Source organism: Triplophysa rosa, linkage group LG1 (assembly GCF_024868665.1).
Source record: "Triplophysa rosa linkage group LG1, Trosa_1v2, whole genome shotgun sequence".
NCBI lineage: Eukaryota > Metazoa > Chordata > Actinopteri > Cypriniformes > Nemacheilidae > Triplophysa > Triplophysa rosa.
The window spans coordinates 33228983-33254276 of NC_079890.1; the positions used below are offsets into that span (position 1 = coordinate 33228983).

At 40.8% G+C, this 25294-nt stretch overlaps 1 protein-coding gene across 1 annotated transcript; it reads left to right on the forward strand.

Annotated features, from left to right (window-relative positions):
* The first annotated feature begins 216 nt into the window (after window positions 1-216).
* vat1l (vesicle amine transport 1-like) lies at window positions 217-25281 on the forward strand. The gene is made up of 9 exons (XM_057347192.1): window positions 217-556; window positions 1367-1496; window positions 1926-2141; window positions 2344-2486; window positions 3240-3343; window positions 3840-3895; window positions 4046-4240; window positions 22497-22580; window positions 23210-25281. Exons 1-9 carry the CDS (start codon window positions 351-353, stop codon window positions 23306-23308), a joined length of 1233 nt encoding a protein of 410 aa, XP_057203175.1. The 5' UTR covers window positions 217-350; the 3' UTR covers window positions 23309-25281.
* The last annotated feature ends 13 nt before the right edge of the window (window positions 25282-25294 follow it).

The window sequence follows — 25294 nt, forward strand, 5'->3', positions numbered from 1 at the left end:
CGTAACTGACGCTTGCTTTATGGGTCAGGTAAGGTGTGCGATTTATTTAAATGATTTAGCTCGTTCGTTTCAACGAACCCTTTAAAACCTGGTGATTTTTTTGTTTGCGTTGTTTTTTAAAGTCTCATGTACTTGTAGCGAAATGAAAATGCCATATCACGTTATGTTAGACCTAGATACGTATGCCGCTTTCCTCAGCGATCAAATAGGTTCGAACGAATCGTTTAAAAGAACCGATTCGTTTGGGGGATCATCAGACATCACTGTAGGATGGACCTCTGAGTCTGAACAGACCGCAGTTACCAGGGGGTCTTCAGCAGATCTTCGGGCTCTTGACATCATCATCCAACATGGCACAAGAAGGAACGGAGGTTGTGGAAGAAACTGAACAAATGATAGACAAAATGGAGCCGGAGAATCTCATTTCTTCCGTGGATTCAAAAGAAATGCGAGCTGTGGTTCTGACAGGCTTTGGTGGTATAAACAAACTCAAAGTCACCAAGAAACCCATGCCAGAGCCTCAGGAAGGAGAAGTCAAAATTCGCGTGAAAGCATGGTAAATATTTTCGTGTTAAATTGTGTCATACCATTGATGCGTGATGGATGATGCGTTGGTTGAGGAGATAGAGCAGCAACACGTTGCAGCAGGAGGAGGCGAGATTAACAGGTGTCTTCACCTCATGTACACATTATAGATTTTAAAAGACTGTATTACAGATAAATGCTGTATGCAGACCCTGTCAAGCGTAATGTAAACGTTAGAAAAAATATTTAGAAATAGCCTGCGCATTGTATGTGCGCACCTGCGCTGGTTTCTCTTGGACATCTTCATGCATTGCAGAGATTTAAAAGCCGCAAAAGCTTGAATGTTTACTCTGTGACGCTTTAAGTATTGTAAATCACGTTTTATTTAATATATTTAATATGATGTGAAGAATTTAGATGGAGAAGCAGTGAGCTTTAATCTTGTTGGCTTTTGATCAGCTTGACCGTTTTTCGATTTATTTGTTGAATAATTAATAAAGATTTAATTCATTAATCTCAATTAATGGTAATTTATGTTATATACTATCGTTTATGATCAATTATATACTATTGCTAATAATGTTAAATATAGCCTACTGTTTTAGTAGAATATAGACACTAACAGACACCAGGATTAATAAATGCTGTGAAAATATTGTTCATTTTAACTTCATGTTAATATTGTGTTAACATTATTGTGAAAAATATATATATTTATATATATCTGCAATATATATATATATATATATATATATATATCTGCAGAGCTTTTCACTATATGTAATGTACATAGACTGCTTGACATTTACTTAGATCTGGATGCTGATTTTTAATTCAACAGCGGCTTGAACTTTCTGGATCTAATGGTGCGTCAAGGAAATATTGATAATCCTCCTAAAACCCCCCTTGTGCCGGGATTTGAGTGTTCTGGGATTGTGGAAGCAATGGGGGGAAACACCAAAGGGTTTGAGGTATGTTTATTAATGTTTTTGATGCTGATAATAAGATATTATGCAGACAGAAATAGAGGTTAATACAAAACTGTTAATCTACATTCAAATCTACATCGTTTCATGCTTTAGGTAAAAAAATGGCATTTTATTATTTGACAGAAAAGATAAGATAAGAGGTTAGTACTTCTTCGTAACAAGGTCTAGAAAATAAGTTTGTTATGTAAAGTTGTTAAGCATGTTAAGTTGGAAAAAAGCCTAGTAGCATTTACAGTACAATAATATTTCTGATACATCATCAGCGGTGTAATCCAGGACCATGTTTATGATCCAATGGCACAGTGTGATGCCAAATCGAATATGCTGTGATAACTGGTAAAATACTGTAAACACAACCACATGTAAATTGATAAGTACAGCGTATAAGGAAATAGTTTTGTCTCGTTGCAGATAGGTGACCGAGTTATGGCCTTTGTGAACTACAATGCCTGGGCTGAGGTCGTGTGCACACCATTGGATTTGGTGTATAAGATCCCAGACAACATGACGTTCCCAGAGGCTGCTGCTTTCTCCATGAACTTTGTGGCTGCGTACATGATGTTGTTTGAAGTGGCCAATCTCAGGGAGGGAATGTCTGTGTTAGTACACTCAGCAGGAGGTGGGGTGGTAAGTCTGTGTTGCTTTCAGGGATTAGTGAAGAAGACTTTGAAGCAGTCAAACAAAAATCATTTTATATACGTCTTATTGAAGTTTGTGTTTTTCATCGCTATAAATCTTAAAATCATAGGTATTTTGCCCAGGCATTAGTCTGTATTTAATTTCAGGTTGTTTAAAATTTGCTAATAAATCTTTTATTTTTTACTCTTAGGGTCAAGCTGTTGCTCAGCTGTGTTCCACCGTCCCCAACGTCACTGTGTTTGGAACCGCCTCTCCCTTCAAACACGAAGCCATAAAGCATTCCGTGACACATCTCTTTGACAGAAACATTGACTATGTTCCAGAAGTTAAAAAGTAAGGATTGAAAAGCATTCATGCTGGTTTTGACATTAACTAGATGTAGGACCAGAAAAGACAGATGTGTCTGTGAGCAGGACTGCTCATGAGCATCTGTAGTCATTAGAACGATGGAAATCAAAGAGTGAGTAATAGAGAGCAGGTCTGAGAAAGCAGACGTCACTAGATGCTTCCTCTAAAACCGCTTGGTTCCGGTCCCCATAGCAACACCCGGCAGATGGGAAAGTGAAGTGTTCCTGTGTAGAGAGAGGGACCGGCTCTGTTGGAGAGTTGATCAGCCAAAGACATAAACACGTGAAACGGCATGCCGGTTCTGAACGGTTACTCACAGCAAATTAGAAGTAACAACATTGGTACAAAGTGGTACTGAGAGTTTGTAACACTGTCGGACTAAATTAGTACTTTTTCATGTAACGTGAATTAAACATTTTGTTAAAAGAAATTCATGTGAAAGGAGTATTGGAGAAGAGATTAAAATTCTTTATACTATGGTTCCGCATTCCTCTCAGGATCAGCGGCAGAGCAAAATAAATTGGTCTCAAGGTGGTCCCTCAATAGACAGGAACCCAGGCATCACGGGAGAAGAAGCTTGTAGGCGGTCATTCCCTCTAGTTGTACTTGAAACCTATTTTTAGCTAGATTTTTAAAAAGCCTGATTTTAAATAGTAAAGCTGTTGTTTAAGTTTGTAAGCAGAAGTTGCCAGGACATTGGGTAAAAATTGGGCTGACAACTTTTCTTTTCTCCTGTAGGATATCTCCAGAAGGAGTAGATATTGTATTGGACTGTTTGTGTGGAGAGAATACTGGAAAAGGTCTGGCTTTGCTCAAGCCAATGGGAACCTACATCCTGTATGGTTGGTAGTATGCTGGTCATTTTATTATAATCATTGCAAGTTATTAACTCTAAAATATCACCAAATCACATTAAGTGCACCCAAAATTAAGATTCTTTCATCATTTACTCACCCTCATGTTATTCCAAACCTGTAGGACTTCTTCAGAACACAAAATAAGATTATTGATATAAGATTATTATGAAGAATGTTGGTAACCAAACAACATTGGCCTCTATTGATTACCATTGTATGGACACAAAATCACCTGTGAGACATTTCTCACAATATCGTGAGTCACAATATACTGTAAGAAAGAGGTTTTGAATGGCAATCTGAACAAGAACTTAAAAAAAAAGCTTTTCATTACTATTGTTCTACATTCACTCATCTTAGAAAATAAACAAGCACTAACATATTATTAATGAAGCATATCAATATAAATTAATAAGCTTATTACCTTGAGCTCTACTCATAACAAATTTGTGTGCGTGTGTGTGTTTGAACATACCTCCAGGTTCATCAAACATGGTGACAGGAGAGACCAGAAGTTTCTTCAGCTTTGCCAAATCTGTAAGTGCTGCTGCATATCTTTTCAAGTTACAAAGTTTCAAAGTATAAATGTTTTTCCTTTCAATGTGTTTCGTGTTGTTGTGGGGTGTGGGGCTCTGTTTGCTATAAAAACAATAAAAAAGCAATGTTTTTTTGCTCTTCGTGTCTCAGTGGTGGCAAGTCGAGAAGGTGAACCCTATCAAACTCTACGAGGAGAATAAGGTCATGGCTGGATTCTCTTTCCTGAACCTTCTATTCAAGCAGGGCGGATGGAGGCAGGTTAAGACAGCTGTACAGAAACTTCTGTCCCTCTATGAGCAGAAGAAGATTAAACCTATTGTAGATTCCTTATGGGCTCTTGAGGAGGTAAGAGGCTATGGCTTTGTATAGGTTTTCTTCTATATGATAATAATTGAAGATATTTTCTTGGAAATAAATAAAGATACGCTAAAAAAATAAGGAAAGAGCATACACAAAAAACCTTAATATTGTGTTGATGCCTGTGTTATGCACAATTCAAATGTTTGGGGTCACTAAAATATTTCTTCAATCTTAACAATGTTTTGATGTAAAAATGTGCTTAAATGTTCACAAAGATTTTGGTAGATTATTAAAATAATGATTAAATAAATTAAAATAGATTATTCAAATAGATAATTCAAATATGATTGTGCCAACATTCACTGCAAAACATTTCCCTGTTAAATTACAGTAAACAACTGGCAGCTAGATTTGCCAGCACATAGTGTCATTTTACAACCTACCGTAATCTGCAACAACAGCTTATTACTGTAAAAGAGTAAACACATTACAGTACTGTGCTATAGAAAATATCATTTGCACAATATAATACTGTTGTTTGACATTATACTGTTATTTTAGTGTTCCCGTTTATTACTATAAAATGTTTATTTCTGTTAACTTTACTATGAAATAATACAAGAAGTACTGTTGAATGTGATCCCTACATTGTAACGCTGCTAGAAGATGAGGATTTAAAATTTACACAGATAAAACAGATAAAAACTGCTTACAAATAAATGGCTCGAACAAGATATGACTGGAAAAACATTATGCTTTTATTAACGATAATAACACATCAAAAGCATTCAGTAAATGACAGTACACAGTATTTCTGCATCACCAGTAAGATTGGGTAAAATGATCATGATAAATCGGTTCACTGAGAAGCGGGAACGAGACATTGCGGAAGCTTCCGCATATGGGAACTCCTTCCTTCTCACCTCTCCTGAAGTCTTATTGGATAACGCCAGTGAAACTGGCCAATTGTCACGCTCGCAACCGAATGTAATTACTGGCGACCCGAGATAGTATAAATACAGTGCACAGTGACAATACCTCAGAATCTGCGATAGAACGCCTCCAAGGCTGACACGCGACGAACACGGCGGCTAGCGCAATGTCTCGTTCCTGCTTCTCAGGGAACCGAGGTTACGACAGTAACCGGAGACGTTCCCTATCGAGAGCGGTCTCTCGACATTGCGGAAGCTTCCGAATATGGGAACTGTATACAATCCCGCCGTGAGAGTAGCAAGACAGCCGTACATGAAATACGAAATAACCTGCTCTCTGAACGGGGTAGACAGGAACTTAGGCACATAACCTGCTTTCGGCCGTAGAGTGACGCTGCAGTCGCCGGCCCCAAAACGAATGAAATCCGCGCCGATAGAAAGCGCACATAAATCCCCTATGCGTTTTGCCGAAGCAAGAGCGAGAAGGAGAACGGCTTTAAGAGAGATCTCCCTTATAGAAACAGCTTCCAACGGCTCGAACGGGGGCAGAGAGAGAGCCCTCAGCACCAGAGACAAATCCCATGGAGGTACTGAAGGAGATCGCGAGGGAAATCTGACCACCAGTGCATGCCTACCGATCGATTGCCCATCAACCGGGTAACGAAACGAGGCGATAGCAGCCACATAAACCTTCAGCGTGGACGGGAGGCCACCATTATCCATCCTGTATTGTAGAAAGCATAAAACATCAGACACGGGACATGACACCGGGTCTATACCCACTCAATACACCACTTCTTAAATACATCCCATTTCAGAGCATATAAGCATCTAGTGGAAGGCGCCCGAGGGAGGCGCACTCTCTGAGGGAGGGGTTCTAAGACCCCTGAAGCGGCCAGGCATGGAGGCTCCACAAATCCGGGTTGGGGTGCCAAATCGAGCCGTTCGCCTGAGATAACAGGTCTCCCCTGAGGGGAATCCGCCACGGAGAGGACACCAGTAACTCTCTCAGGTCCGGGAACCACGGCTGATTCGGCCAAAACGGAGCAACGAGGATCACCGACGCTCTCTCCTCTCTGATCTTGCACAGCACAAGGGGCAGAATCTTCACCGGAGGAAAAGTGTAAAGCCGGGCGTCCGGCCAGCGCGTCGTCAGAGCGTCCGTCTCCCTGGGGGAGCGCGGCAGCGAGAAGAACAGCGGACAGTGTGCGTTCTCGCTCGTCGCGAACAGATCCACCTCCGCCTTCCCGAAGCGATCCCAGATCATCCGTACTGAGTCGGGGTGAAGTCTCCATTCCCCTTGGGAAAGACCTCCCCTCGAGAGCATATCCGCTCTGCAGTTCAAATGACCGGGGATATGCACTGCCCTGATGGAAAGCAGGTGCTGGTCTGCCCACAGCAGCAGCCTCGCAGCCAACTTGAAAAGGGCTCTGGAGTGGACCCCTCCTTGGCGATTGATGTACGAAACCACGGACGTGTTGTCGGTGCGAATCAGTACATGACGCTGCATCAGCTGAGGCCGAAAAGTCTGCAGAGCTAAGAACACCGCCATCAGCTCCAGCCGATTTATGTGCCAACTGCTCAGAGACGGCGACCACAGACCCGACGCCGGCCTGCCTTCGCACACTGCACCCCAGCCCGAGGAAGACGCATCCGTCGTTACCACCGTGCGCGTTGTCACAAGCCCCAGGGGAACGCCCTGGCTGAACATGCTCAAGTCGCGCCACGGTTCCAAAGCGCTGAGGCATCTGTAAGTTATCCGCACGCGCGCACGACCCGAGGACCATGCTCTCCGCGGAACTTGAGTCTTTAGCCACAGCTGCAGAGGACGCATGTGCAAACGACCCAGGTTGCAAACTGGTGATGCTGACTCCATCAGTCCCAGAAGTCGCTGAAATACCCTCAGCGGAACGGACCGGTCCAGGCTGAAGGCGCGCAGTGCGGCGGAGATGGACTCCAAGTGCTCATGAGAGAGGTGGGCGCGCATCTCCACTGAGTCAAAACATACCCCTAGATATGTTATGGACCGACTCGGCAGAAGCCTGCTCTTCGGCACGTTCACCCGCAGCCCCAGGGATGACAAGTGACGAAGCGGTGTCTGCGTATGACTTACAAGCACATCTCGTGAATGGGCTAGAAGCAGCCAGTCGTCCAGATAGTTCAGAATACGCATACCACTCGCTCTGAGAGGGGAAAGAACCGCATTTTGAGAACGTGCGTGGAGCCAATGCCAGTCTGAGCGGCAGCACAGCAAACTGGTACGCCGCTCCGTCAAACGCGAACCGCAGGAAGCGCCGGTGGCTCTGGGCTATCTGAACGTGAAAATATGCATCCTTCAGATCCACGGACGCAAACCAGTCCCCGGGACGAACTTGCACCAGGATCTGTTTTAGCGTAATCATTCTGAACGCCCTCTTGTGAAGTGCTCGGTTGATGGGTCTCAAATCCAAAATAGGACGGAGTCCGCCATCTCTCTTGGGCACCACAAAATACCGGCTGTAGAAACCGCACTCTACCTCGCTTGGAGGTAGGCTGTGAATCTCCTGTCTCAGCACCGGAGCGTTGCACGGCAATGTGAGTGACGGGACAACTCCGCTGAAGCGGGGGGGCCTGCGTCTGAACTGAAGGGAATACCCATGTTCTATCACATTTAGCAGCCACGGAGAGATACCCGGAATGGCTTTCCATGCATTCAGAAACATGCATAGCGGCCGAATTACCTCGGGCGATACAGCTTGCTGATATTCCGGAGACGCGCTCTGCCCTCGCGAGGCTAATTGCACTGGCAGGGGAATGTGAAGCGCGTGAGGCTCCGGCCGCTGCTCGCCCACGGGAGCTACCGTGGGTGAGGGGATGCCGGTTATAGCGTATTCTAACTGTGGCTTCACGCTGCACCGTGGCAGGGCAGGGGACACAGTGTGGTGTGAGTGAAGGGGAGAGAGCTCCTTTTGTGAGGAGGTAAGGGCTTTTAATACATTTACACACACAACATTTTGAGCATTGCAACAATCGCCCGCAACAGCGGGGGAAACAAGATGCAAACGGCGCCGCTTGAGCACCGGTCCGCTCACGAACTCTCCCCTCCTCTGTGCAGACCCGTCAGGAAGGCGGCTTGGCATCCGAAGACAATCCGCTATTGCCTCGATGACCTCTCTTTCTGCCCATACTTCTTCCTAGCTGGGGCAGACCACTGCTTAGGCCGGACGTCCGGCCCAGGGTCTCGGGGAGCCGAAGCCGCGGCAGCGGGCTGCTTAGCCGGCCTGTGGGAAGAGCGCGAAGCAGACGAGGATCTCGCTCTCGGCGCCGGCTGCAACGAACGGCGAGGAAGCACGTGGCTTATGGCTTTTGTGCGTTTCTGCGCCTCCGCGAAGCATTCCGACACCGACTCCACGACATCCCCGAAGAGACCAGAGGGAGTAATGGGAGCGTTGAGCAGCGACTTCCGGTCAGCGTCCTTGAGGTCCGCCAGCGTCAGCCACAAATGGCAGTGAAGGACGACCATGAAGCCCATCGACCTGCCGATAGCCTGTGCGGTGTGCTTCGTCGCCATCAGCGAGAAGTCCGTCGCCGCCCTCAGGTCCTTCACAGCGTCCGCATCCAAGGCGCCCCATCCAGCGCCTGCAGGATCTTCGCCTGAAAGACCTGTAGAACCGCCATTGAGTGCAGCGCGGAGGCTGCTTCCCCGGCAGAGGTGTATGCCTTGTCGGCGAGGTGGGCGGTAAACCTGCACAGCTTCGATGGCAGACCTTGTCCCGCGCTCAGCGAAGAGGAGGAGGGGCACAGATGTGCAGCGAGGATCTCCTCCACGGGCGGCATGCGGGTATAACCGTGGGCCTCTGGCCCGTCCACGTGGGCGAACATAGCCTGTGTGGCAGCGTGGACTCGCGCCAATTGAGGGGCCGTCCACGACTTAACCACGTGCTCGTGCACATCAGGGAAAAAAGGAGTACTCCTCTTCGGTGCAGCCTGGCGGTGGCCCGCTTGAAAGTACCAGGAATCGAGCTTACTTTTAGCTGGCTCCTCGGGGGCGCTCCAGCTAAGGTCAAGCTCCTTAACGGCCTTTTCCAGCACCCTCACAAACTCCTCCTGGAGGTCTGGGGTGCTCTCTGAGTCGGTGCGGTCCTGCTCCGACTCCGCCCAGTCCTTCACCGAGGCCGAGATGGACATTTATTTTTTCCTTTTCCGAAGGAAATGGCATCCACAACGGCGGGAGGGGGACGAAGGCTCTCCTCAGTGAAAATGACCAGGGAACGAGGCGACGGCAGAGGACGGCGGCCCTGAGCCGGGTCGTCGTCGTCGTCGCCGCCACCACCACCGCCGCCGCCGCCGCCGCCACCACGTGGCATGGGTGGGCCCACCAGCAGCCCTTTGGCGGCAGTGGGCCTCGACCCGTATAATCCTTGAGCAACGTTCCTGCGAGTCCTCAAGACACGCGCCGGCAGGTCAGCACAGTGCGTGCAATCAAACGCCGCCTCAGCGTCAGCCAGGCCCAGGCAGGTGATGCAATGCTCGTGCATATCCTGCGGGTCAATGGGACCCGCGCAAAGACAACAGAAGGCGGCCATCGGATGAAGAAGCTTCTGACGATATCAACGATGGCAGCATGAAAGAGAAGATTCTGAGGTATTGTCGCTGTGCACTGTATTTATACTGTCTCGGGTTGCCAGTAATTACATTCGGTTGCGAGCATGACAATTGGCCAGTTTCACTGCCGTTATCCAATAAGACTTCAGGAGAGGTGAGAAGGGAGGAGTTCCCATATGCGGAAGCTTCCGCAATGTCGAGAGAGCGCTCTCGATAGGGAACAGGGGTAATCTCACGGGGAGTCGGATTTTGATACAACACCGGCTAGGAGGGCACTTATACTCCAACCTCTATTCAATTCTTCACATGTCGTTTCACACATTTACAGTTTTAGCCGCTATCTCGGGTGCACACAGGGATTTGCGCTATCGCTCTGGTTGTCATACATGAACACACAGCCATTGTTTTACAGCATCTTTATTTACTTATCTGAATACAAGTTTAGTTTTATCATTGTGTTGTGTTGTCAGCTATTTGTCATCTTGTCTGCCGGTTTGTGCTACTGGTTGTTTTGTTGTGTCTCGTCTTCCGGGTCCAGCGTTCTGTGGCTACGGCAAGAGCCGGCTCTCACTAAATCCTTGGTGTTTCGAGTCTGACGTCATCAGATCCGTGGGCGTGGCTTGTTGGTTTTGACTAAATCTTTGGTGTTTCAAGTCTTACGAAACCTTTACCCTAACCCACACCCTAACCCTAACCTTACTCTAACCATCTAAACTACATTTGATTGTTAAAATCGCCTAAAAAACACTGTTGCGCACTGTTGCGTGATGACGTCAGACTCGAAACACCAAGGATTTAGTGAGAGCCCAAGAAAAGCCAGGGGCTAAAAACAGGCGGAGTCTCGCGGGTCCTTAACTAGAGGTCCTTTCGCGCTGCGCCTGTGCATTTACGGGGGCGCTAGACCGTCCTTAAGGATAAAATTAAGGATAAAATGTGTCTTGGGGAAGAAAGAGAAAAAGTACTTTATTGTTAGTATGTGAAACACATGTAAAATAACGCAATTACATATATTTGTTGTATGTGTTTAACGATATAACTTATATTACATTATGATATAAATATACTTATCTATACATAACGTTACCTGTTTGTAGCTGGTAAAGATGTGAAATACCCTGTTGGTTATTTGGTTTATTTCAAGTGTGTGGAGCCTTTGCTTTATAAGCACGGTTCTCATTTTAAATGGGGAGTGAGTGAAGGAGTTGTGTGCTACAGTAGAGCGAGTAATGTTGTTACAGTACATTAACTTTTTATACTTGGAGAGGAAGGATATACGTTTTGGCCACGGTACTGTGTATACGGACTGTATATAGTTTTTTACTTCATTCACTAATGTGCTATTGTGGCTGAGCCATCAATTTATTGCCAGCTTACAACACGCTTCATCCCAACATCAGACAATCGATTAGATTGCAAATGAACAAAAGGGAAAGGTTTGCTGATTTCATTTATCCTACAGTCTTGTGGATATAAAAAGCTAATATATCTCTGTTATTAGTAACATAATTCTATAAATTGTACTAATCCTGAAATCCTGTATGCCGCACGTGAATGCATTGTCTACTTTGAGTTGGCAGGGTCACAGTCGGAGCAAATCCATATATTAAAGCTTCTAATTAGTCCTTCTCACGTAATCAAATAAAATATCTTTAATGTTAAAACAATTGACTGTTGATGCTGCTTCTTCGTGACTTTCCACAGAAAATTCCATTGAAAGTATCTAGAAAGGTATGTGTTCCTATATGTAATCATCTGCTGTGTGTGGGCTGTCGGTCTCTTTGCTTTGATTACAGCTGGTTATGTCGTTCTGTTCTTCCTACACTGCCAGAGACCCCCACCTCCATAAAAACCCATCAGAGCGGCACAGTCTGTGAGCAGCAATCAGCAGCGTTTTACATAGTTCACATTCCATAGTCACAGTCTCATAACTGAGAGTTCACGTTAGCACGTGAGTGATTGTTGCACTGTTGAGGAAGTAACGGATGAATTTCTGTTTGATTAAACTGAGTAAAACACACCAATCCAGTTTACGGTACAGTAGCTGCTGTAGGTGGTGGTTTCTTTTTTTTTTTTTTGAGCAAATATGCTTAAATTTTGTACAGTAAATGTGCTCTATAAATAAATAAATATGTCTGACTGACTGACTGACTGACTGTTTGATTGTAGGGCTGTCACGATTATGAAATTTGATTGACGATTAATTGTTTAATAAATCATTGCGATTATGACGATTAATTGTCTGTTTTAGGGCTTTGACGATTATGGCGATTAATTGTCTGTTTTTGAGCTTTGACATTTAATTCTCATTCATTTTTGATTCAGCGATTGAAACGACCATATTGTTCTGAATACAAGACTATGTTTTTTTCTTGGAAATACATCGGAAAAAATTGGGTCATCATATATTTAAAGTTTAGGCTTTTACCTGTCGATAATACAACTGCCAAATACTTGTGAATTAAGTAAATTGATCAGGTGTGAATTGAAGCCACCATTAAAATACTATCAGTCATAGAAAAGCTTCTAGTCTGTTTTTTTCTCACTTGCAAGACTACAATAAAATTTTACTTGTGTGTTAGTGAAATTTTGGTAGACTGGTTTTCACACTTAGATTTGCTTAAATAATATTAAATTGTACTGCAGGTAATTTGTATATGTTTTAGTTTTTTTTTTTTAAGTGATTGTGTTGTGGTGGTACATTTTACAAGTATTACCATGCTTTAGTAACAATATATACACTAAAATATGCAATATGCAGATACACTACAGCTCCCCCTAGGGTCTTCTATAGAGATGTGCAATAATTGCGATGATCTGAAACCATCGCGATGAGGTCAAACAATCGCAAATTATTTAATAATCGTGACAGCCCTATTTGATTGACTGTGCATTTTATAAAGCTTTCATTATACACTACAGATGGTATGAATACTATATGTTTTTGTCAAAGCTGGCTTTTTTCCTTTGAATACTGTGATTCACTCCACCGCTTTCACACGTTTTTGATGTTTTCTTGCAGCTGTTTCTTGTGTTTATAGCGCTGTTTATATAATCACTGATTTGGTCGTGTCAGCTGTAAATGCGCCAGACTCTTGAGTTTGTGAATATTAAATATTTTTTGTTTTTGGGTTTATAATAAAAAATCATTTGGGTTTTGTGACTTTGGAGATTAATTTGATGGCCGCCAGCATAAGTGCACATTGTTCACTGTTGCTAGTGTATGTTTTAGCGCTGTAAACATGCAAAAGTGCCTGAGAAAGAGCATGGTTGTTTTGTTAGACATGATCACACGCTTTACTTGTTTTAGAAATGCATTATTTGATTTATTCTGTTTCACTACAAAAATCTGTATTTTAGGCTTTTTGATACTCTTTGTAAACGTTTTTATTGAAGTCTCTGTTGGTGTTCATACAGTGTGATGTCACGAACTTTCGCGGAGAGTTCTGTTTGGTTTGCTGCTGCGAACTAGTGAAACGAATTGTCGTTTGGACCAGATTTTGTTCGAAATCAGGTCACAGATGGTCGTTTTTCGATTTCGAATGTGGTATGCTGAGCCCTTAATTGTGTGTTCTTGTAAACACTAATTGAAAATAATTGACAGCTTGTTATGCGGCACACACCTGTAGTTCTGTTTGCCAGCTACAGAGCGCTGACCACACACATGCGTCAGAAGGATAGTGGTTCTCCCTACTTGTCCTTACACGTGAGCAACAACATTGTGCTGCCTTCTGAGGCATCTAGTTTGTTTTTGCTAAGGGGTTTCTCTTTTATAGTTCAGCAGACCTGATTGAATTCTCAGCTGTGTTTTATTTAGGAGGAACATGGGAGAAATGGATACGAATCGAACTTGAAAACTGGATCATTTCAAAACTTAATGAACACTATTTATTTACATTCTATCTATATTATTTATATGACCATTTATTTATATTAGTCTCATGTAGCCAGACCTTTGGACTGAAGTCTGGAATCTCCATAGCAGCTTTCATTGGCCATAGACTGCACAAGAGACCATCTGACTGACATGTAAAGCCACCAATCAAAGTTTGAAAATGAAAGGTCAAAGTCCCTACTAAATCGTAAATTCAACCTGTGAGATTACAGCTTCAAACTCCCAATTTTGTGTGCCTTACGTATCAGAAGTTCAGCCAGTGATTTGTAGGTGTGATGTTTGAGACTGAGACTCATTTCTCAGGTTGTGGTTGTGAATTGCAACCAATGGCTCATTCCACCGCTCACCCCTCCCTTTCGAAGCACTACGCCGGCTCTCACAGGACAAAGACGTCGTTGCGTTTTTGCTTCTTTGCAGGAGATAACGTCTTTAAGAAACGCATTCTGTAGAACAGTTTGACCGTTTAGGGCTACTGTAGAACATCAGGATCCAAAGCAATTGTACTGACAGGCAGTGTTGGGTGTAACTAGTTACTAAGTAATTAGTTACTGTAATTTAATTACTTTTCCCTTGATAAAGTAAAGTAAGGGATTACTCTAATTTTTTCTGTAATTTAATTACAGTTACTTTTGATGTAATTAAACAATACTTTGTGTAATATATGTGTGTGCAATAGTGGAATTGACATGAAAATTCAAAGTCTAACTTTAAAATCTGTGCTTTAATGTATAATTCTCACATTTGTAATACTTTGGTCAGTTAATAAGAGTACTTTATGTGGTTTAATATTATTTATTTAAATGAATTAAAAGAGCCCTTTCATGCCTATCCTTGAATCACTTAACTAATCAAGGTTGATATAGGATATAGAAAGTAAGTAGTAATAAGTAACTAAATACTTTTTGGAGAGAGTAATTTGTACAGTAATCTAATTACACTATTGAATATGTAATTAGTAACTAGTAATTAATTACTTTTTGAGAGTAACTTACCCAACACTGCTGACAGGTACGCCCATCTTACTTGCGTATACATTTTGGTGGTCTTAGTCAAAACATACTACGAACTGACGTAGATTTGTGGGGGGGTGGTTACACGAGGCATTTCAGGTAGGTCTGGGTGAGCATTCGCTTTTAGATAGAATGCATCTTTTGTTCTGACACTTTAATTTTTGCAATTTTACGTGTCTAATACATGCATGGGCAGCTTATAACACACCAAAGACACATAAAAACACGTATTCGCGCCATATGACCCTTTTAAGCGTGATGTCAGTGGATCATTAGTTTTTAATATTAGCTTTCGTGACCTTATAGCTAATTTGCGCATCTCTGATTAATAATACATTGATCTTAGGCTGCTTTTAAATAAACACTACTATTTATAAAACAAAGTTTGGCTCAGAGGCGGATACAGAAAGTAGATGATAGGTGGGCCTGGTTGGGCCGGAATAATTTGCATCTCCCTTTCAACCAGAGTAATTTTTAAGAAAATTGATGGACTGGTGTTCTGTCCCATTGTGGCACAAGAATATGTTTAACTTTGCTCTACAAATGAAACGGCATCACCATGGAGTTGATTTAACACGGTCCCACGGCTTTGTGGTGGATGGCCTTCTGCCATGCGGTTTACTAGACTCATGTTTGTTACAGGCCTGTCAGTGGCATTTCCAATTTTTATAACCCGCTCTTGTGAAAGTAAACTCGGTGTGCACTTCTGGAAAATGTCTGGATGCTTTACAAAATATGGCATCTTTTGTATTGCTATATTCAATCCATTTAAACTGTTCATACCAATAAGAACTGACGGAGCGTGGCTTTTCATCAATTACGGTAATCTGATATTTTCTGTTCTTCTATCATGGACAGATCTGGAGGTGGACAAATTTGATTTACTAATTCGGAAGCCGGCTGAGTGAAGTAATAGTGGAGGCTGAAGCACAAATGCTGCCATTAGCACTCGACTCATTGGATGCTATTGTGTGTATTTCACCTTCATTTCCAGGTGCCTCAGTGTGTGTTTCTTCAGCGTCATTGTCTAGACATGTTTTTTTTTTAAATTGCCACATGGATAGCTGTTTGTTTAGCCGTGTTTACATGATCATTGAAAGAGAATCTGCAGACAGCGATATTGCTCGCAGCGTAACGGCCGTAACGTAACTGACGCCACGTGAGCACATTCTTAATAATATTTGGATATTATTATTAATAAACAAACAATTCAAATGTTTTTATTTAATTTATACAATTGAAATTTAGAATTAAGGTAAAAAAATAATATTTAATAATATTTAAAATAATTTTCTTGGCTCTGACTGGGTGGGCCACTCCTCCAAAAAATTACACAGTGGACCTAAATATTACATTTTATGTCAGGACGGTGTAATGCAGTTAGACTCTTTATCGACTGTCAGGTGATTACAACGCTCCCTTTGCTCGTATAAACATTTGTGTGGTCCCAACCACCTGACTGAGCTCACAATTCCCACAAAAAACAGTCAGTACAGTAACAGGAGAAGAGGATTTAAAACGATTCAAAGAAAATGGTTGTAAGGTCAGGTCAAAATAAAAAAGGAGGCGAGAAAAAGAAATAGAGGGATGCAAAGTATGAGGCAGAAATGTTTTTGTAATAAAAACAGGGGTGACAAATAAGTGACCTGAGGACAGGCAGCGGTAACGTCTGCGCAGGGAGCTGCCGTAGGGAACAGAATCTCATTATTTGTTTACAGTTAAAGCTGCTGTCTCCCTGCTTTTCCTTTGGCATGATATGAAGATGACTTTCTTCATGCGAAATTGAGCATCTGGAAGGATTCCGAGCTCTCAGCAGGCTCATATTCATTTTGTTTGTAGTTTAGTATGACTGATGATAGCCTGCAGGGTGCTGTGTGGTGTATGTCATGCACATTCAGTAATCACATCTCTTATGATAAAGATTTCTATATGTGTATCTCACAAAACCTTTTAAAAACGTAATTATATTTGACAAAAAATGACAATCAACCATGTAATTGAACTAATTGCATCATCCATTCTTTGGGATCCTTTGATGGTAAAGAGCTCCATTCAATGTTCGTGTGAGCCGTAGCGTCGAGTCTCACATCTTTGACCACGACAAACCTCATTGGCCGCTCTATGCTGTGCCTGACAAAGGAACCACTGACATTTTTATCTCAATCGCATGTGCGTGCATTGCGCTGTTGTCATGGTAACCAGGGGTCTGCACTGCTGTTGTTGTTTGGTGACCTGTGAGAATTGTGACTTGGCAGTCGCTTTGCTTCACATACAAAGGCATTAAGATCAGCACTGACCTGAGACTTGTGGAAAGTAACCGCAGAGCACAGATTCAGAGATTCTGGACGTTTGTTTAATTAGTCTGTGCCGGTGGGCTCTGGCCAATTAGTCCCTCATATCGCATGGCTGAGTGTGATGTATTAAAAACAAAACGCCTTAATCGTTGTACACGAGTGTCAAAGCCAACGATGCAAAATAAAGGGCTGTTTTATTGAATTCAAAAAAGTCATGCTGTTTTTGTCTTGTTTTCCAATACAATTATCCAAACATTCTTAAAACAAGATGGTTGTTTTAAGCATGAATTTTACAAACACTTTCCCTGCAATCAAGACATAAATGCTTTCCTTTCTCAAGTGAACATGGTCTTGTTTTAATGATGTATAGATTGGGAAACAAGACAAAAACAGAGAAAGATTGTGATTTGTTTGAACATCCCTGCATGAGAAAAAGATTGCATTTAAACAAAATGTTATTCAGATGTTCACAGCTGTACACCTAAAGCACTTTTCACACTGCATGTGATAGAGCGACATGGTTGTAAGTAATACTTATTCTATGAAGTATTCAAATGTAAAATAGCAGATGTTTGGTCTTTCTTTAATTAAGTAATGAAAGAGAATTTAAAAGGAATACATATTTGTCCAAAAACAATAGCATTTTTATATGCAAAGGAACTAGCTGTGCCTAGTGGAATGATAACCTTAACAATCAGATCACAAAAAAATAACTAAAATGACATACGTAAGCATATAAATGAATAAATAAGACGCTCAGACAGTTACGTAATGTATAAATAAATAGATACCCTTACTTTAAAATTATTCACGTTTAAGCATTGAATTATATGGCACGAGATACTGACGACTGTAATTTGCTTTTATTTGACTAGTTGGTTATGTACATTTTATTTTTGGGTGATCTGTCCCTTTTACGATGTTGACAGTGGTAGAGTGTTTATTTGTTGTTTCCTCACTTACATGCAGTATAGTTGGGAAATGATTGATGCGGCTGTTGTCTTCATACTGGAGACTCTAAAGTTGTCACTAAGCAGTTTGCAATTTAGTATTACCCCCATCGCTGATATGTTTTTCCTTTACATTATTCAATCTGTTTTCTCCCCCAAATTGTCTGTAAATACATCACTATACTCCAGGACACGTACTGTGGTGTGTATGCCTGTTGTGAAGAGCTTTCACCATCCATTATGGCTAATGTTGTCTAGTAAGTGTAGTGTACAGAATGTAGTGAGTTTGTGTGGATGAAGGACAGAGAATCTTTAGAGCTGAAGGACTGAATTCAGAATAAATTTGTTCTTTTTATATACTGCAGGTTTTTTATATTTGAAGATTTGTATATCATAACTTGCATTAATGTTGCGCTTTAAATCTTAATATTTTAAGGGGAACTACTACAAGGCAGAAATTATGTTTTTAGAGGGATTTAACAGTTGTATCCAACGTTCACAAACATGCAAAATACTTCAATCATTATTCATATCAAGCCGAATTAAACTAAAGAGCAAAGAGCTCGATTTCAAATGTTAAATTAAAGAACCTTTTGACCAAAGTTTTTGTTGATCGGTTTGATGATCACATTTAAACAAAATGTCCTATTTGTGTCAATAGGAATTTAGAATGTTGGCGCTTGTTGGTGTTGCCGTTTGTTGGATCAGTGTGAGCCTTGTATCACATTTCTATTCCATTGCAAATTTATAATAAGATAAAGTCTCATTTGCCTATTTTTGTTTTCCTTTCTACAAGTACAATAAAGTCATTTGATATGTTTTATTAAAGCAAAGTGTCATTTTGATTAAAAGAGAAAATATTTAGCCTGTTCACCATTAGTAGCCTATCTCTTCTGAAAATACATTGTAGGTTTTTGATGTCACGTACAATCTGCTGTATTTCAGCCTCTGAATCAAAGCTACAGTTGGAGTATTTATGTCCCTCGGTCGCTGCCTCGGCTCAAAACTTCCTTTTGTTAGCATGGGACAAAGACCTCACGGGACCTCACATCATTCTGCCCTCCATAAACGGATTAACAGCAGACCTCCAAGTCTCACGAGTCCATGCACACTTTCATTTGTTTCTAATCGCAGACTTCCAGAAAGCCCTTAAGATTCTTCTGTGCTGATCTCATGAGGACAGGCTGTACTGAGCTGTTGAAAGAAACGTTTGATTCTTTATAAAAAAGATGTTTGCGGAGAACACTTTGATTCTCATTATTTGATGAACATGTAAAGCTCTTATTTACTTTGATAAACCTAAATATTCGTGTAACAATTTGGCCTGAGAACACTTCAATGTTGAGGTGACCACATTTTTCAAGGCAAGGACTAAAAAAGTGAAGATTGAGTTACAGTATAAAAATTACAATGGGAGTGGATTGTGACCACATCTTCTCAAGCTTCAAAATGATGCAAAAGCATTAACCATAACTCCATGTCATGAAGCCATACGACCAGTGAATTGGATAATGCACACATTTTTGTCCTGAAACCTTTTTGTATCCCTTCAGGCAATCACACTAAGACTGTACCAACATCTACTAACATTGTAAACAGAAAGCGCAAAACAACTCTGTTTTGTTTCTGGCGTTTGAATGAGTGTGAGTAAATGATGACTAAATCTATTTTTGAAGAAACTATTCCTTTATAGAGTAATGCAGACCTTTAAAATCAAAACGATTAAAGCAGAACAACCAACCTGAAAAAGTCAGAGCCAGTTTGTGTTTATAAAATATGACTATTAATTGTATTCAATTAATAGGTATTAATTGTGCTCCAAATTTGTAACAGCACCAGACGCCACCTGGTACAGAACAGCAGGGCAAACACTAATACAGGCTCATAGTGTCTCATGCTTAAAGACAGAAAAGTTCAGAGTGCTGATTCACATGCACGAACGAGTTTTCATCATTATATAGTATAATTTCAGTTATAAGTGACAATGTTTGTATGCATTACAGTAACAAGAATGCGTCTTTATTTAGGTTTTCCTTTGAATTAAAGGGGTCATATGGCGCGAATACACGTTTTTCTGTGTCTTTGGTGTGTTATAAGTTGCCCATGCATGTATTAGACACGTAAAATTGCAAAAATTTAAGTGTCGGAACAAAAGATGCATTCTATCTAAAAGCGAATGCTCACCCAGACCTGCCTGAAACGCCTCGTGTAACCACACCCCGGCGAATGTACGTCACTTCGTAACATGACTTGACTAAGACCGCCCAAATCTAAACGCAAGTAAGGTGGGCGTACCTGTAAATCTCATTGTATCGTCGCAGCCATGTCGCGGAGATGCTGTGTGTTTCGTTGCGAAAAGAAAGACTCTTTGTTTGCCCTGCCAAAAGATGAGACAACTAAAAACGAATGCTTGTTTCCATCTCAAACAAACTCTGTATGATGTATATGGTTGTTTGTTTATAGTCTTTATAACCTCGTATATAAAAGGTAAAACAGTTAGCTAGTTTTTAACTATTTAACATAATACTTTTTAAATAAAACCTTACCAATCCTTTACATCCTGCTCAAGTCGCGCTGGCAAAGTTGATGTATCGGCTTGATCATCTTCATTTTCCGTATCAGATTTGGGCTCGAATTGATAACCAGGTACTGGTTAACTGGCCAATCATAGCACACCTCGCTTATCAGAGCGATGAGCTTCGTAAAAAATCAGCGCGTTTCAGAGAGGCGGGGCAAAGAGGAGATACAAACATGCACGGTATGTGGAAAATACAACGTTTTTGAACCTTAAATGTATACACCTTACATCTAAAACAAACGATAATATTCGTTTTAGCCCTGTCATTTGACCCCTTTAATTAATTTATCTACCTAAACTTTCCTTTGTTTTAAAATGGTCAGACTGATCATATTATCAACTCTACGTTCTTAGTTTTAAAATGTTAAAATTGCATATTTACAAATCATTGTAACCACAATTACTTGTTTTATTCTGTTGTCAACCCTAACGTTTGCTGTATTTTCTTTATTAGATTAAAAAATCCAAATCTTCCCTTGCTTTAGTATCACCCGGGGCTCACAGACTCTTGGTTGCCGTCACTGTTATATGCTGATCTGTTGTCACCTGATGTCTGATAATGCGAAGGTTTGTGGTACAGATAGGAGAGAATAGAAGAGGAGGTCTTAGATCAGCTTCCAAAAGACTGCTTGCTAGAGCCATACAAGCTGAGCATATTTGTGAGGCTTTGAGATGATATGTGTGCTGTATTCTGTGCCTCTGAGGGAGACCATTTTCATTTTCACTGATGCTTTTTATCGTCTCCATTCCTACATGACCACTGCGGTGGACTCATTCAAGCAATCAGGCCCTCCATACTTGCAATAGCTTTGAAATGACACTGAATCTGAGGGAGGTACTTGAGAAATGAACCGTGTTGTTTTTTAGGATGAGTGATGTTCTGAGGTCATGCTTGGTGAAAAAACGAGAAAGTGGAACTGAAGTCTGTACCTAAAGCTGTCACTCATGACGGAGAGAGCAGCAAATGTATTAGAAACCAAACCCCAGTGTCCTTGCCGTTAAATCAGTTTATACTTTTTAAATAAAAATGTGGGTTGTGCACGATATGAGTGGTTGCCAGCACATATGGGACTGCTAAAGGTGTTTCGAGCGTTTTTTAGTACATTTCATTGGCAGTGATGCTTACTGGTTCCTCCTTCAGTCTGTAAGTCTGGATTGTGTTTTCTGTACAGTATATATTATGAGACTAACAGAATTATAGCACTTTTCTATGTAATATTCTGGAAAGATCTATTTTTTATCATTTATATTTCAAACCTCCGGATTGATGTAGTTAAAGAATTTAAAGGATTGCAGGGCCAAATAAAAGCTTATTTACTGTGTCATGCTTTATGAATCCTTTCCAGTTTGTTTTAGCACTGTTAACAGTGGGCATGTTCCTATTCTCAAGGTCTGACTAACAGCTGTTGTGTCATTTACTGATTCATACTGCTAACCATACTTTAAAAGATGTGGTCATATACATCCCACACATAACCTGTAGAAACTCATAACACTGTCATATTGCACCATACGGTCCTGTTTACTTTTTCAGTTTATGCACAGAGCATATGTAATGTGTAAATATAACAGTAGTTTCATTGTCATGACGATAATGCAAATATGAATAGTCCTAAAATAGAACTAGCATTCATTCAATTTATATAATATATTTGATGTATATTTGTTTTTATTCTTTGAATGTGTCAAGGTTTAGACAAACAACTCATTTTTACTTACTTAAAAGCAGCTGCACTTTTCTTTGAAAAAGTGTCTATTCCCCTCTAATGTGGCTATAATTATTTCACAGCTATCCTTTTTTTAATCCAAAAAATGACAAAGTGCAGCACCTATTACGCAGTAAATCATCCAGCAGCGACATCAGTTCCTTTTGAACAGTAGTGCACATTAGTGTTCTGTCTCTGCTGCCCCCTTCAGTCCGTTATTGGCACTGCATCAACTCAACACAAGGCAACATGGATCTTGCAAATCAATTGTGAGAGCAAGACCTGGATTTTGCTTAATGAGGCGTATGTTTTTCAATGCGTGGGGTGTGTTGATTCATGCTGTGTTCATTTGCAGGTGAAGGAGGCCATGCAGAGAATCCATGACAGAGGAAACATCGGGAAGCTCATTTTGGATGTGGAAAAGTCTCCCACGCCTTTGGTGAGTGAGTCACTCCAAAACCTTTGCATTAAGACCTGTATTCTGTAAAACACATCTACAGGCAAAAACATTACATTGTGTGTGAAACAGTGTTAATATCAACTACTGGTTTACGTAATGTACTGTAATTCTTTGAGTTTTCTAATATCTTGTGTATTGATGACAACGCCCAAAAACCAACAGAGAAGAAATCTATATGAAGCACAAAAGCATGTTTGAGTACTACACCTTTCACCTATAGTAGGGACAAAACATTACAGTAATCCAAGAATCGGATCAAATCATCACATCGGTTTCCATGGAGACGCATCCTTATGATGCTGTTCTCCAAGGAAACAATCTATGGAAATAATGGCCTTCAACAGCATTCCTTCATAAAATCTACATTTAATGTCTTCATTTGTTGAACTGCAGATATTGAAATATTGTGCTGTTAGTTTGGAACCCCCAACCAGCCCAACATAACAGCATTGGCTCTGTCAATGGTGTGGAGTTTTTATGCCTGGGGTCAGGCTTTCTGTTTGAAGACATTCATTATTTTTGCAATTAAATATATTAAAGAGATTTGTCACTTACTTCCCTGTGGATTCCATATTGCTCATATCTGAATATATAATATTTATTTTCAGATGGCCAATGACAGCACAGAGACCAGTGAGGCAGGTGAGGAGGATGAAGAACATGAGGGAGATACGGATAACAAGGAGAGGATACCCTTCATTCAGTGAAGCTGACGTCCCAACCAGAGACTATCATGAACCCTGTGCCGTTGTGAAATGTGTGTGTGTCTCTTGTTTGTCTGTATTTCAAACAGGCTGAAAACACTTACTGTGGTGTTTATTGTTCGACTGAAGTGCCATTCTTAGTGCAGTGTTGAAACGTTCCAGTGTTTTAGACCAAAATGTTATCGTTGAATAGACTTTTTCGGAATGTTTTTGTGGCCTCTCGGATGCTTATTTGGGCCTGTCAGTCAGTGAACAGAAAAACAACAGAATTAACACTCACCAAGTGCCAAATGCAAGGGAAAATTGGCAAGCTCATAAGTGGCCAGTAACTTTGTGATAATGCGGGAGCTGTTCGGTCGGTTTTGTTGATGTGCTGTTGTTAGTGACGTGAGTATATTCAATCGAAACGATACCAAGTTTATTCTTCAAGACTGAATAAGATACAAAATTAGAAACATGATACCAAGTTTTTTCTTCAGGACAAAATTAGTCTTTGTTTTTGTGTAAAATATGTTTACGTTTATGCATTTGGCTGACACTTTTATACAAAACAGCTTCATCAGAAAGTGTATCGCCTGAACACCCATAACCTTAGCATTATGCTCTACCTGGTACAGAGGCACTGTGTAGTTTTAATGAAAACAATGCAACAAAAAAAAACAACTCAATACGCTCACAATTATCAAGTGTAGTTTTTATTAAACTCTGGTTGTAATGCTGGGTAAATGTGGGTGTGAAATAATGTATGACCGTAAATGAGAGTGTTAGTGCGACATTGTGTTTTTGACTGAAAGATGAAAAGAAACTGGGAAAAGCTTTTTGTGGTAATTTGAGTGAATGCGCAGAGGATGTGCCGTGTCTCTCCGTTTTTGCATACCTCAAATCATGACTCACAATACTTAAGCCTTTAAGATATTTAAATGACTCATAATCAGCTTTGTCAAAGGCCCTCAAAATGTCTTTTCTTAAAGGTCCAGTGTAAGGAATTGTGGTTTGTGGAATTGTGGTTTGACGTTGTTTCCAAACTCCAAATGAGATTTGAGAGCTACTACGGTATTGTAGATGAAAGACGCGGTTGTTTTTACTGTCTTTACACATTTGTCTTTGAAAGAAAGAAAGAAAGAAAGAAAGAAAGAAAGAAAGAAAGAAAGAAAGAAAGAAAATAAGACAGGTTTACAATGATATGAAAGTTAGTAAATATTGAACGATTGTTTTAGAGTCATTCTAGCAGCACTTTGAAGTCAAGCACATCCTTATCCAACAACAACAACAATGCCTTTTGTTGCAACGGTGCCTTTTGTTGCATACAGTATCTGCAGTGAAGAGGAGAAGATTTGTCAATGTTTCTTTTACTTCATTAACATAAGACAATAATTTATAGCCATAATGATTTCAAATCCCTGTTTCAGGTCGAAATATACCTCCAAGATAAAAACAAAAAAATCAGAATTAGCTTTTTTTGTGTGGTTCTGCATACATGTGGTAATATACTTTTGTGTTGGGTATTGTGGTACTTGCACTATTTTCTCCACAAATGCGTGTGCTTTTATCTACTCCAAACTCTGAGATAAATTGCATTATATTACTTTTTTGTTGCTTTAGAAGAAATATTTGACCATTTGATGTTAAGCATAATGAAATTCATCTACACCCAAGAGTGAAGAAAAAATGATGATTAAAATGGACCCTTTACACAAAAAAGGCTTGTTTTACTTGTTTGTGTACTGTAACGTGCAACTTTTCATGACTAAGTGCATTATATGAAAATCACTATTATGTGAAGGCATCTTTTCACGTTTCCTTGTTTGGTCTGGCATACAGTGTTTGACTTGTGTTTATAAACTTGCCTTTAAGCACTATGTCATCTCGGATCAAGACACTGAAGTGTATTGTTGCCATGTAGTTGTATTTAGTGGATGTGCTGTTGTGTTTTGTGGTAGATTAGAAAAACATGGAATTATAATAAAATGTTCTGCAAAGCATTTTATT